At 46.7% G+C, this 14,440-nt stretch overlaps 1 protein-coding gene across 2 annotated transcripts in view; it reads right to left on the bottom strand.

Annotated features, from left to right (window-relative positions):
* Positions 1-14,440, bottom strand: part of NAV1 (neuron navigator 1) — a 327,863-nt gene that overhangs the window by 13,530 nt on the left and 299,893 nt on the right. For both annotated transcript variants that reach the window (XM_063143867.1, XM_063143875.1), the window contains 11 exons: positions 13,984-14,439; positions 13,064-13,105; positions 11,628-11,776; positions 10,344-10,568; positions 9,274-9,326; positions 8,882-8,905; positions 8,689-8,766; positions 7,267-7,350; positions 6,345-6,456; positions 5,020-5,141; positions 226-422 (listed from right to left, as the gene is read on the bottom strand). In XM_063143867.1, coding sequence (XP_062999937.1) covers positions 226-422; positions 5,020-5,141; positions 6,345-6,456; positions 7,267-7,350; positions 8,689-8,766; positions 8,882-8,905; positions 9,274-9,326; positions 10,344-10,568; positions 11,628-11,776; positions 13,064-13,105; positions 13,984-14,439 — 1,542 coding nt within the window. The remainder of the gene's footprint in view (positions 1-225; positions 423-5,019; positions 5,142-6,344; positions 6,457-7,266; positions 7,351-8,688; positions 8,767-8,881; positions 8,906-9,273; positions 9,327-10,343; positions 10,569-11,627; positions 11,777-13,063; positions 13,106-13,983; position 14,440) is intronic.

The following is a 14,440-nucleotide window of genomic DNA, read 5'->3' on the forward strand; positions in this document are numbered from 1 at the left end:
CCAAACAGCGACCCATTTGAATCCATCCTAGGGTATTTTGCTGCCTGGGGTACTTTGTATATAGGCAGTATATAAATTGAATCCCACCTCCTCCTCCGCCGCCACCACCACCTCCACCACCACTATCACCTAAAGCATACTGGCACAGATATTCTTCCAGTGTCAACCTACCCACAGATGTATCCCCCTACTTTCACCCCCAAAGAAACAGGGGGCTACACTTACTCAGTGTTATCAATGCCCACGGAAGAGGAGTTGGAAGACTTGATGGAGGGTGAGGCTGTCTCCATGGATCCATGCTGCAGCTTGGGGGATGATGGCGCTGAAGAGTCAGGGGTGGCAATTTCCTCTATGTCGGAATAGGAGGAGGCGGATTTGGGGCCCTTCTTGATGCTGAAAGCCTTGTTGAAAGAGCTCCTCAACTGAAGGGGGAAATTGAGATGCAGAGAAGGTTGGAACAGCCCTCCAAGACTTATTGTTGGAAAGCAGAAGGCGTTGCACCATGGGGCGAGCAGGCAACAGAGGCAGCTTGTGCCTTTGACACTCTATCTTGTTGCGCCCCATAGCCACTTTGCACTTTTCAGGACACCCAGCCTTCTCGAGTCCCTTTTGGTCTGCTTCTCACTCAAGCTCAAAAACCAAATACCATCTCAATACACATTTCTTACAGCTACATTTTCCCAACACAACAAGACTTTAAAGAGTGTATACACAGGGTCTTCACCATGATTTAATTAATCCTTGGCTCCATGCTCAGGCCCTCCAATGCCAATTAGAATCTCACCCCACCCATAAGCATGCACTGATAGGTTGTGGGGTGGGAATCACCTTTCTGAGCAGCCTTTCAAGAACATGAATTCAACCATGTCAAGATGATTGTTCAAGAGTATCTAATACGCATTAAATCCCTCTTAATTTTATTCCCCAAGCAACTAAGCACTATGTTCTAGAGTGCTCAGAATGGGGATACAGCGGTAATACTGGTGGCTTTCTAGCATGCCAACTTCCACAGCTTGGGCTCCAAGACTCCAGGGAGTGGGCGCACTTCTATTCTCCAATGGAACATGAAATGCCTCCAGCCAAGTCTGCTCCCAGCAAAGAAGCTGCATGGATTACAGATGTTGTTATATTATCCCACCATAAAAAGAACTGAGCAGCTCTCACAGTCGGTAACCCTAAATCTGGGCCCTTGTGGGAAGCAGAACTTTTTAAAACAGGAGAAACTAAGAAACACAGAGAGCCCAGGCATGACCTGCAGGTCCTAAGGGACAATAAGTGATCTGTTCCACAAGAGGCAGATTCTCTTCTCGTAGCTTGAATGGGAATGCAAGTAAGTGATCCTATTCTACCTACTATAAAAGGAAGCAAGGGCAGTTTAGCAGCCTGGGCATGTCCAAACTTCCACAGGAGTTGGTAGCCAGCAGTAACATGGCAATGGCCAGCTGAGTCCATGCATTTAAGTGCTACTGCTGTCATGCCAGATGTGGTAGATGCAGAATGGAATAGTCTTTTCAGTTAGAGTGTTCTGTCATTCTTGCATCTTTCTGAAGAGAGGGAAGGTTTTATTCACACATGTAAATTATCAATGGTATTGTGGGACAGGGGATGAGAATTACCTGTGTGCAATGTAATTGCACCTCACTACGATCTACCACCATGACCTCTTGAAGCAAACCTAGGTTTTTAACGAGTGTGCAAATCCTATGTTAAGGAAGCCTCAGGTTAGCTGCTGTTATGGTTGTAGCCCTGCCTGGGGAAAACACTTGGAAGAACAAAACTGGTAAAACACAAACCCGTTTATATGCTTGCATGTGCTTCCCAGATTTACTTTCCTGAAGTTTTACCAACTTTGCCTATGGGCAGTGGCAGCAAGAAGGTAGAGCAGACTCAAAATCCTTCCATCAGATGGGAACCACCTTGCTGAAGTTAAACAGGACTGGTTAATGCATGAGAACCCTTTCTACACCTGGAGTTCCATCATAGAGGAGAAGTAGAAATAAAGGAACAGGGAGAGAGTATCCAGGCATCTGCTCTGTTACCAAGGCATGTAAAAGGGGAGAGTGCTGCATTTACAGGTTGCATTCGTTTCATCACAAGTTCAGACATCAGCTGGTATAACGAAGACAAGCACTTCCCTACTTTTGTAAAACTTTTAAAAAATTCCTTTAGATTGCCTTGATAAAGGACACGATTTAGTCCGAAACGCGTCAGCAATAATAAATCCTTTTGGACACGCAACTCCTGGTTCCACCCCTTGCCTTTTGGCTTTTTTGCTCACTCCTTATAACCAGAGTCCTCCTGACTCAGTGGAGTTTTTATGTTTTGAATTTGTATGTGTCCAATCAGACTTGGTTACTGCTGATTCATTCATGAGGAGATCCATATATCTTATCTCTCTTGATTCCCTCACCTCCAAATCTGGTAGAGATTCTGCCAAAGTAAGAATGTCAAGCTGCTCTCCTTCCCCACAGAGCATGATTGAATGGGAAAACACACATCCATCCAGGAAGTGAAGATCTAAGAGGGCCATTCATTTCGCATTCAATGGCTTGGCTGCCAAGAGACTGGAGAAGCAGCCTTTTGTCTCCTAACAGGTAATGGCTCAATCAATATTACAAAAAAGTGTTGTTGTTGTTGTTGTTAAAAAGAGTTAAGTCCAACATGGCTGTGTGCTTTGCTCTTGAGGGGAATAGTGAATGTGCAATCCCAACCATGCTCAGGCGGAGCATGCAACATGCACCCACACACACACACACGCTCACACAGACATAAAACAGGCATCGATCCACACACATATTGAGACAGTAGCAGGGAGAATAGCCACTGTAATGGGTGAAGGTGTTACTGGAATGGGAGGGGTGTGTATTTGCTATCTCCCCCCCTCCCAACACACACACACAAGCCAGTCTGGGGCACACAAGAGGCCAGGGGACTGGAGCTGTCAAGTGTTTGAAACTCTCTACCCTCTCATCTGGCCTCAAATGGCATTTGGCAGGATCAGGAAAGCACTTTCCTGCTGTAAACTGCAGCAGCATTGAACCCTTGCTGGCGATTCCAGACACAGAGCCAGATTTTATTCATAGCAGTGATGAATGTGCCTCCAAGAAGGAAGGACCTGTAGTGTAGGCACCTGCCAGAGTTTTCCTATCATGTCCTTGGCCAAGCCTGGCCTGACAGAAATGGGAGAACGCACACTTCATTGAATCTCATCATTTGAATAATTGCAGACAGAAGGAACACCCAAACAAAGCTTAGATTGGATTTGGGAGTCACAGCCAGACTGCTGACAGCGGATCTATCTACTTATTTATTTAAAGGGATTTATATTCCATCCTTTAACAGGTTCCTAGGGTGGCTTAGTGAAACAAAAAAAATATGCAAGGGTTACATTATGGCACAAGTGATTTCTGCAACACAACAGTTGCTAAATTTGGGACTTTCCCTTAAAAGAGAAACTGCCCAATTTGCAAAAAAATAAAAATAAAAATTTTGACCACTCCCCAGTATGGAAAAGGAAGATACTCAAATATATTCATCAATATTTGTGTGTGTGTGTGTGTGTGTGTGTGTGTGTGAGAGAGAGAGAGAGAGAGAGAGAGAGAGAGAGAGAGAGAGAGAGGTGGTGGAAGTGAGTGTGAGTGAATGAAAATAAGTGAGAGTGGGGTGGGACATATAGCTTCCATATAGATGGGGGAATTTAGAAAAACATGATCCTCATTTAGTTTTGGGGTAGAAAACAGAAAGCCTCATCAGTTACTTGTGATGCAAATAGGATATTATGTGCTATCATTAAGATGTCTTCTAATGGGCACCCCCCAAAAAGCGATTCTTGGAGCCCCTTTTCCACCAGTGACTCTCCAGGCCTTAAGGAGGTTTGTCAGGCTGGGCAGCATCAGGGATGGACTCAAAGCCACGTCAACAACAGGCGTGAAACTTCCCTCCAGCACCAGTGCAGTGGCCCCTTGCAGTGCGGCTTGGTGGTGCAGGCATAAGAGCGAATGCAATGGTTAGTTTCACGAGTGCTGTGCTGTCCCAACACAATGGAGTGACCAGTCAGGAGGAAGACATAGGGAAAGGACTGGTGAGGGGAGGGGAGGGGACAGGGAAGTTCCAAGCTTACCTCATACACCTGGGGAAAAAAGATTGGGGTCAGCATTGAAGGAAGAAAGGGAGGAAAAAAAGAACACAGCAAGACTTAATCATGCGTTCCACTCAGATCCCTGCCTGTAACAAGCTAAGGTGCACAGAGCAGCACGCAGAGAACGGGGCTGTCTCCTATCCAAGCCTTCCCAAGGGGATGACGCACCTACTGAGCTGAGAGACAGGTATGAGTGAGCTCTCATCCCCCTTTGGGGACAGTGGGGAAAAGCAAAGGCTGCAAGGTTGACATACAAGGAAAGTCAGGGTCACATCAGCAGCACAAGTAATAACTTGCCATGCAGAAACTTGTTGTGATGCAATCAGTGTCTTAAATAATAATTGTACATGTGCTTAAAAAAATGTCCCCAGTGCATTTCAGGTCAAACTACTCTGTTTTAAAGGGTATCTTGAAAAACCTGGAAGCTTTTCTGCTCTCATTCTTGACTCAAGACAGACTGCTGGAATGAGAGCAGAAGAATATCCAATGCTTGAAGGTTACATTTAACTTGAAGCATGCCAAGGACATTATAAGTGCATGTGGAATTATTTTAAGGAAAACGTGCTCTTTTTAAGAATGGTTGCATCACTACTCAGACAGCAACCCTGTCTACTTGTTGGGCCTTCACATCAACACCATCCCCTTAAGGCTAGCCATCACTTAGCAGTGGATCTAGCCTGGACTCAAGAGCAAAACAGATGGAAACTAATCTCTTAGCAGAGAAATCTGCTCTAAGTAGCCACTAGTACATTCTACTGGCCAGTCGCCCCTGACACCCAGTTACCATTGTACTAGCTATTGTGACAACACACACAGCAGGTCTTCATCCCCATGCAGAGTCTGCACTTGCTTTCTCCGACTTCCCCTCCTCCTTGACCTACCCAGCTTTTCTTCTTCTTTTTCTTTGCATCTGCATCCTTGCCACTGCCAATGCTGGAATGGCTGGTAATGCTGTTCAAGCTGGATATACTGTCGGATGAGTTTTGCCTCTTGATCCGTAGCTCTGGAGGAGACACAGAGAATGGAGGACATAGACATACTCAGAATTTACAGACAGACAAGGGCACTTTTGCAGGCATTCGGGTGAACAGCTACCAGGTCTCCATTTTCAGCCTCAACTCCGAACTCAACTATCAAAGAGCATCTTCTTCTCTGTACTTCGTTCTCATTCATGGATTATAACCACAGGGAAGCTAGAATTCTGCCTTGAAGAAAAATCAATGTATTCACCTAAAAGGCATGAAATCAGAGAGAGGCCTGGTGAAGCAAAGATAGTAGAGAAGGGAGCAAATGAATGCAGCAGCAGGAGAGGAACAAGAACCAGAACGCTCAGGATCGGAAGCTGTGTGCATTCAGAATCAATGTTGGATTGATCTCCTATGTTGGGGCAGGTTCTCCTACAAGGTTTTTGTGCTGGAGCAAGCTCACCAAGAGGGTGAGTGTAAGTGTGTGCATGCATGAGAGAGCGAGCATGGTGTGTGTATGGTACACATGGCATGCGCTCTCTCTCTCTAGCTCTGAGACCACTATGACCCACCCCTCCACTCCTTTACATTCTGTCCCCTGTAGAGAATATCAGATGGCAGAGAGGGAGCTATAACCATTAGCTGCTTTTAGTGCTGCACTGTTTTACCATACCACAATGCTAATGATGGCTGTTTCCTTCTATAGAACCAATTTGGAACCTTCCAAATCACATGGATAATCTCCATGGATAGAAGGTGTCTCTCCGATTCAGAAAGTTATACTCCATATGTTAGCGGGGGGGGGGGGGGCACAGAAATGGTAATGGGGGCAGGGTTAGTGTGCTCCCCGCTCCTTGCAGGTTTACTGAATCTTGCTTCTTAATGCCCAAATAGAGTTGATGGAGACTGAATATGGGACTTTCTCCATCTCTCTCCCACTCTTATTGCTAAGGGCTGTAAGTCCGAGAAGGTGAAAGAAGCAGCCGGATGTACAATCTATGTAGTACAGCCCTATGCAAGAGAGCACACAGGGGTCACTTTACTCACCTTCAAACCTTAAAGCCTCCATAGAAGTGTGTATTGCAACTGGTTATGATTAAAGTATATTCCATGCAAGGACCATGCCTAATTACTCCTTTTCCTGCCCTTCAAAAAAACATGTATCAATGGATCCCACCCCATCATCATTCCACCATTCAGCAGGTATAGATCAAAAGATTCACAGGGAAGGCTGTACTCACCTTTGGGTGTAATGTCAGTTCCATTCAGGGCCCCTTGGATAACAGCATGGGCTTCTGAGTTCTTTTTCTTCAAGAAATCAATAGTTTCTCGCAAGTCCACCAGCTCGGTGTCCTGGAAGATGACACACATTAGGGAAAGATGGTGGAAAGGAAACGAGAGCATCCAGTTGAGAGGGCTGGGGCTGCACTGGGCCCTGCTTTAAACCCCCTCTACCGACTCAGCACTCCACTCAGCTGAATATAGCCACCATGTTAATTTCCCACAATGACACCAATCTCACAAGCCTCCAAAGAATTGTGGGAAATTTAAACAGTGGCTAGATCCAGTAGCCCAGTGCTGCTTAACAGCTCTGCTAGGACAGTCAGCTATGCTTCTCAAAGCCCACTGACAGAGGATAGGGGACACTCTGCCCAGGACCCCAAACACCTGGAGGTATGCACATGTACCACTGTGAGCACAGGGAAAAGATATTCAGGGTTCCCCATGACCAAACTTCAGCGTGACCAGATAGGTGTTTAAAGAGGAAAGGTTATTTATCCTTCTCTCTTCACATATTGTCTTGGAATTATTGTAAGTCTTGTGGAGAAACACTGTATTTTCACCTGTTTGTTTATGTTTTGCAACGTTTAAATTCTTTGAGTGATCTCTGTGAGCCTAACTTTGTTACTGCGAATGATGAAGAGAGACATTCGGCAGTTTAAAAGTTACCTTTATTTTGATTGGTCAGGTGTGTCAACAAAGACGACTGGCAGTTAGAAGTTCCATAAGGAACATAATGGGTTGGGATTTTTAAAGAGAACAGGGAGAAGTCTGTTAGAGACGACTGGAAAACATAATGGGGAGTTCAAGTTCGTGGTGGTTTGCTGAAGGGAGAAGTGCTTAGAAGTGTTCCATTGTGGTTTCCCCTCTCACAGGCCTCACCTTCTCTTCTGCAGTCTCTGCAAGCTGCCGGAGCCGGGATGTCATGTTCACCAGGCTCTGTTCAAAGGCTGCTACTAAGTTAGCCTGGAGAGAAAAAGAAGAGGGCGCTGTTCTCACATTCCTGGCACAAGACATTATTTCAGACAGAGAAACAGTGAGGGGAGGAATCACAGATTAGTAACAGACAGAGCTTGATTGTCCTGACATGGCCAGAGGGAAGCTGGGTCCTGTTGCATGAGATGTGCCCCAGGCTTTCTCCAAACCCAGAGATAAAGAGAAAGAGGGGATGAACTCCACCCCTCCTGTGCCCCAAAGTTGTGCTGCGGCCTTCACTAGCAAAACAGTAAGTGCTCACAAGAGGGCGCTCCTCTTCCATGTAAAAACCCAACGCCACCCACCCCTACACCCCCAGCCATTTCCTGTGATTTTGCTGCAAGACAATCAAGGACAGATTAGAGCTCTGGACTGCATGGCCACCATGGATGTTCAGAACTGTACAGACTCTGCCTGAGTCCAGTGGCTCCATCAGAATCATAGCTTCCAGGTGGAATATATTTCTAGGGGTCACTGGTGGAGAATGCAAGCTTGCAAACACGAGGGCAACATGTCCAGTTCTGGGCTCCACAATTCAAGAAGGATGCAGACAAGCTGGAGCATGTTCAGAGGAGGGCAACCAGGATGATCAGGGGTCTAGAAACAAAGCCCTATGAAGAGAGACTGAAAGAACTGGGCATGTTTAGCCTGGAGAAGAGAAGATTGAGGGGAGACATGATAGCACTCTTCAAATACTTAAAAGGTTGTCACACAGAGGAGGGCCAGGATCTCTTCTTGATCCTCCCAGAGTGCAGGACACGGAATAACGGGCTCAAGTTAAACGAAGCCAGATTCCGGCTGGACATCAGGAAAAACTTCCTGACTGTTAGAGCAGTGCGACGGTGGAATCAGTTACCTAGGGAGGTTGTGGGCTCTCCCACATTAGAGGCATTCAAGAGGCAGCTGGACAACCATCTGTCAGGGATGCTTTAGGGTGAATTCCTGCATTGAGCAGGGGGTTGGACTAGATGGCCTTGTAGGCCCCTTCCAACTCTGCTATTCTATGATTCTATGATAAGACGGTGTACTAAGCCAGAGGGACCATTATGATCCAGACACTGCAAGACGGACATGTGCCCAGCTAACCATGCACTCATATTAGTTCACCCCTCCTCTTAGTTCTGCCCTACGCCGTCCAGCACTTCTTGGCCATCACCTCTGCAACATTTATCCCGTTTCTCCGACATTGTTTATTTTGCATTCAAAAGTAATTTAGGCAAACACATAGTAATTAAAGTAAATAAATGAATGAAATCTGAGACAAAGTGTTGGGACTTTGCCAGAGCCAAGAGGCATTTATGCCAGCACCGATAAAGAAGGGGAACTCACATTAGCTGAGAGCTGGGATGTCAGTGTCGCCACCTTCTCTTGAGAGGACTCCAACTCGCGGCGCAGTTTACGGATTTGCTATAGGAGGCAGACAGAGAAGGGAGAAAAGTCAGGGAGCAGGAAGGCCCTTTGCTCTTCACCAATGGTCAAGAGCAGCCCAGCAGTGGGGAGGAAAGAGAGGATCTTACTGTACCTCAGACTGCATCCTCTCCTCAGCCTGGCAGCACATGATGGGACAGAGGAGAGACAGAGAGGCAGGCGGTTAGGGAATAAGAAGCAGAGGCATTCACAAGCACAGCTGATAGCACAGGTGAGCGGCCATGCACGGAACCCACAGCCTCTGCTGCAATCTTTCCAACCCCCATTTCACCGTCCTTTTGGGCAACACTACACAGCTCATTGCACTGCACCCCATGGTTACAACATGCCAAGACCATGACTTAGCTGTACCCCACCCCACATGAAAAGACTGCAGCAGGAGATCACCCCAGGGTGGGGTGGGAGAGGAAGGAGGACCCTGCTGGAATGCAGCACAGAGAAAGCAAAGGACAGGACAAGCTGGCTGATGAAGGGAACACAGCTTACGGAGGAGTAAGTGGAGGAAGCACTGGATGCCAGGGACAGCACGGATCCATGAACTGCAATAGACAGAGAGAGAGAGAGAGAAACATGTGTCATAGGGCATCTCTTGGCCTTGGAAGTGAGAGCAACTGGCCTCAAAGAGGCCTAGGGAGCATTAGCACACAGGGGACATGGGGGAAAGGGGGAATCAAGAGGTCAGGTGCAAACAAAGGCATGGGACCACAATATCAAGAGCAGCCTAAGTTAATATGAGGGCTCTCTTGGGGGCTAATGTAGAATATTTGATCAGAAGAGCATTTGGTCCTGGAAGAAACTGATGAGATTCCTTTGCCTGTGGAGGTATAGGACTCTTTCAGTGGGCACACTTGGAGGGCCATGCATCTTAGCACACCTCAAAGGAATGGACTCCTGGGGCAAAGGGGAAATGCTCTGGTACTGTAGCTACTCGGGCGCTTCTGTGTTGTTGTTTTGGCTTTTAAACATGTGAGCATCAGTTCAATGCAAATATCAAGCACAAATGGAATGTAAATACCCAACAAGAATGCAATTAAACAGCAGGGACAGAGGGCCCAACCTAGACAGAGACCCAGGTGGCAGCAGCATGGGGAAGGGGAATGGAATATCCCACTTAAAACCCAACCCAGATCAGGCCCCCACACCTGCCACATAAATTAGCCCTTTGCTGCCATGTGCAGAGTAGTTATTTTGCTCTCCTTTAGGTCATTTTAAACACTATACAGACCTAGAGTGATCCCATACACCAAAAGGAAGAATAGGAGAGCCAGCAGCAAAATTAGAAGCTGACTCTGCCCAATGGAAGGCAAGGACTATGGACTAGATTGGGTGCCTTCCTGCGTCCTGGTTGTGATGGGGCTGGGCAGCCAGGAGGAAGGAAGCAAGCAATGTTCAAAAAGGCCCTGTTGCATCCATCTAGACCTTCCCTCCCTAACTCCCCCATGTCACTTCGCTGCCCCATAAGCCCGAAGCCCTTCCCGCAACTGCCCCAGCCACCTTCCTGTGCTCTTGGAGAAGATTTGATGGGTCAGAGTTTGTTGCAACTGTATCCCTCTCACCATTATTACTGAGGAGGAGACTCTTGTCCTCCTGGCTGGGTGCAGGACTCTCACCATCATCCACAGGGTCACGGAAGGAGCCCGAGCGGATCATGCCCTTGGGCCGGTCTGCCAGGGAGAGAGTGCTGCCCATTGGGGAGGCGTTGTACAGCTCAAAGGTGGAGTCGTGAGTGGGGATGCTGTTAGACCGGGTGATCCTCGGGGTGTTGGCTGCTGTGGGACTCACTGCAGAAGAACAGGGCAGGGGAGGAGAGGCTAGTGAGAGCAGCACAAAGCCAGGGGCAGGGTCGAGGAAACGGGGTGGGCTACACATGGGGATGACAGCCAAGATGTCGGAAGGGAGACGGGGAAGGATGGGACCAGTAAATACACACCACATCTGTGTAACTGTATCACAGACACACATGTTCATGACTGAAGTTATTAGAAGCACCTTGGGAGCAACACACACAGCACTTGCCGCTCTCTCACTCCAGGGAATATAATATTCGCCATCATCATCATCGTAAAATAATAATAATAATAATAATAATAATAATAATAATAATGATAATAATAATAATAATAATAATAATTTACATTGGCTAAATTAGTGCTCAGTATAACTTCTTCCCCTTCCCCTTTAAAAGATAGGTTAGAATCAGGAATAATTTACTACACCAAATGGAAGAAATGGAAAGACACAAAAGGATGCTACAATAATCTGTAGGATGGGAAATAGCATTAATATGGAATGTGTGCTTTATTGTTCATATACATTTATTTATTTATTTTATCCCTTAATGGAAAGATGCATATGCTCAAAGAGATTGTATACCTTTCATTCACCCTTTATTTACTTATACATATTAAAGTGGAGCTATACCAAAACAGCCTGTTTAATTTCATTTTCACTTTTACCCAACGCAGCCCCCTAAGCAACAACACCCTGCGTTTTTCTGTGTCCACGCTCAACATTCCATCTATTTTTTTCTAGTTATTTATTACATTTTTATACCACCCAATAACTGAAGCTCTCTGGGCAGTTCATATTCACATAATTTTATCTCCCCATCTCTAAAGGTAATACGAATCACTCCCAGGGCATCCCACAACATGACTTCTTGACATGACCCTGTCCTTGGACTCTGGGTGAGCCAGCAATGCTGTCTTAGAAGGAAGAAAATTAAGGAAAGGGATCTCAGAAAATATAAACAGACAATAGCTTCATTTGGACCACAGTGATCTATAATATCTGCCTCCAGAGCTTCCTTTTGTAGGAAAGCAGACGGAAAGGGAACGAACCAATATTAGTGAGTGGCGCCTTTCCAACCAATGGCATGGAGAGAGCAGGAGGAGAGGGCAGCTCGGATTGGTCATCTGATTCCTGCAGCCCTCCAATGGTGTGGGAATGCCGCCTTTCCTTGGCCTCTTCCTGGGACTGGATTTGATACCTGCCAAAACCAAGGGAAAGGGGTGTAGAAAAGGACAAATGGAGGGAACCATAAAAGAGCTGTGGAGTGTGTGGATTAACGTAGCTCATCCAGGGAAATTCTAATTGTGAGGCAGATCTTATCGAAAGAGGACCAAACCCAAATTTTGCTATCGGAACCAATCATTGGTTGTAGCCAATGTCAGTCCAAATTAAGCCCTATTTACTTCAATGGGCCTACTCTGAGTAGGACTAACATTAGAGAGAAGCCGTAGTCACCTCTTTACGCCCATGGAAGTTTGCTAAACAAAACTGCCTCTGTTCTGACCAAAAGAGGAAATAAAGAGGACCAATCCTTTTTTCTTGAATTTTCCCGATTTTCCCTTCCTCAAAGGTTCCTGATACTTTATTTTAAAAATTCAGAGATGCAACTGCTTTATTCAAAATGGCCAGTTTAAACATACACACTGCAATTGCAAAGACATTTGAAATTTCAAACTGTCACTGGTTGCAATTGGCCTGAGAGCGCCTAATTTTATAGCAGCCTTCGCCAACATGGTATTCTCCAGATGTGACATGCTATGCTGGGAATGATGGAAGTTCTAATCCAACATATCTGTAAGGCATCAGGTTGGGGAAGGCTATTTTACAGCAATTGTAATACTAAGGAAGTGCGGGCGACTTGGAGCCAATAAGCTGATTGTAGCTTTCTAAAGGAAGAACAAGGTATCACCACTATCATTTAAGGCACCCTTCCCAAAGGGAACAAATGAAATTCTGCACAATAAATTCTGGTGCACATTATTACTATCACAGCCTTTAGAAAATAAAATAAAATAAAATAAAGACAATTTAATTCATGCTGAATGGTACTTGCAAGGCTGTGTGCTCCAAATATGTGGGGAAACTCTGCTTGCCCTTGCCAGATAAGATCAAGCAACAGAACCACAAAGTCAGGGATGTAACCAGACTCCTAGTCTGATTTAATTTTAATAGAAACAGGGTGGGCCACTGTTATAAACTACCATGGTTAATCAATTTTTTATGGGATCCTGCTTCTGTGGTGCTGTAGAATCTCAGGTTCCCTGCTTAAGTAAATGATAAACAGCAGGCTCAGAATTATACACAGTGTTGGTTTGTGAGAAACACTTCGATTTCTTTGGCTGGTCATTTTGTACTGGCATGACTAAAGCGAAAAGCTGCAGGACATTCCCACCAGCTTTAAAATAAGGGATATATTTGACCACCAGTTTGTATGCAGTGAAAAGCATTAAAGGGGTGGGGGGATGGAGACAGGAATGATGGTTACCTTAGTCCCTTCTTGGGCAATGTATTCCGATCACGGTTAGAGCTGCAGGAACAGAAATGAACAACAGTACATGTTAAATTATTTGCCTGGGTCCAGCTACGGTTCCTAATGGGAGGTAAATTGGTTGTGATGGTTTGGGAATGCAAAGCATATTGGGCTTAGATTGGAAGCCTAGAGTTTGTGGCCTTAGCTAGACGAGGGGGTATCCCGGGCTGATACCCGGGATCGCCGCTGTGTGACATGGGATCCCGGGCTCAGGCAAGGATCAACCCTCCCTGGCCCCGGGATAATGGGCACCACTTTGGGCCTGGCTGAGCCCGAGACCGCAAGCGTGTGGCCCGTTGAAGCGTCTTCTTGCGCATAGCTGGGAGCCGTGCACAGGGCGCAGCGCTACACCCATCGAGGGCAGGGTGGGGGGGAGCGGGGAAAGTATTTTTTTAAAAAAACCCTCACCCTTCAGTCGCTGAAGCGCTCCTGCGCTGCTTCCCCTTTAAAAATTTAAAGAAAAATGGCAGGCGTGATGGCTCTCCTCCAGAGCTCGTCGCGCCTCGTGTGTAAACAAGGGCAAGATCCCGCAATAGTTGTATTGCGGGCTCTCCCCTCGTCCATCCCGGGACAACAGGTAGGTCTAGCAAAGGCCCCATTTGCACCACTGGTGCCACTAGGACTTTGTGATGTGCACAAGTACAAGAAGCCTGGACTGGAAGACTATGGTGGAGTTTGCATAATGTTTCCCCACTACACAACCACCTCCCTACTTTCACCTCTGAAATGAAATTACCTTCTTGGTTACAATCTGAGCATTTAATTTCAGGGGCTGGAAAATGCTTTATGAAGAACCCCCTTTATAAAAGCATCACACCGACTACATGGTTGGCAAGACCCCACCCTATACAAGCAACCCCTTCCCCTTCTTCTACCTCTCCAGGTGTGTAATCCTGGGGCTCCCCGTCCAGGCCATCTCACTGGGCTCCTCTTCGGCAGCAACAGGAGGGGTCGGTGTCGTGGTGGGAGCAGTAGTATTGCCTGCAGAAAAGGCACTGTGCAGGCTCATAGGCATCTGTAAGGATTCCATGCTCCTGTGCAACCCCGAAAGCTTGGGGTACATGCGGGTTTCCTTGGGGATGCTGAAGCCACCCATGAGCTCTAGGCCCTGGGAGAAGCTAGCAGAGTTAATGTTAAGGACTGGAGCAGGGCTTGGTGTGAAGCACGACGTGAGGTGGGCGCCCATGTTCACTGCAGCTGGGTGGGGCTCTTGCAGTTTGCCACCATGCATCTGGTGGAGCTCATTTGAGGAAGGAAGGTCCAGACTGTTGGAGTTCACCTTGTCCAGGTTGGCCAAAGAAGGGGCTTTTACATAGCTTTTGGCAGCTGACC

Source organism: Elgaria multicarinata, chromosome 1, assembly GCF_023053635.1.
Source record: "Elgaria multicarinata webbii isolate HBS135686 ecotype San Diego chromosome 1, rElgMul1.1.pri, whole genome shotgun sequence".
Classification (NCBI taxonomy): Eukaryota; Metazoa; Chordata; class Lepidosauria; order Squamata; family Anguidae; genus Elgaria; species Elgaria multicarinata.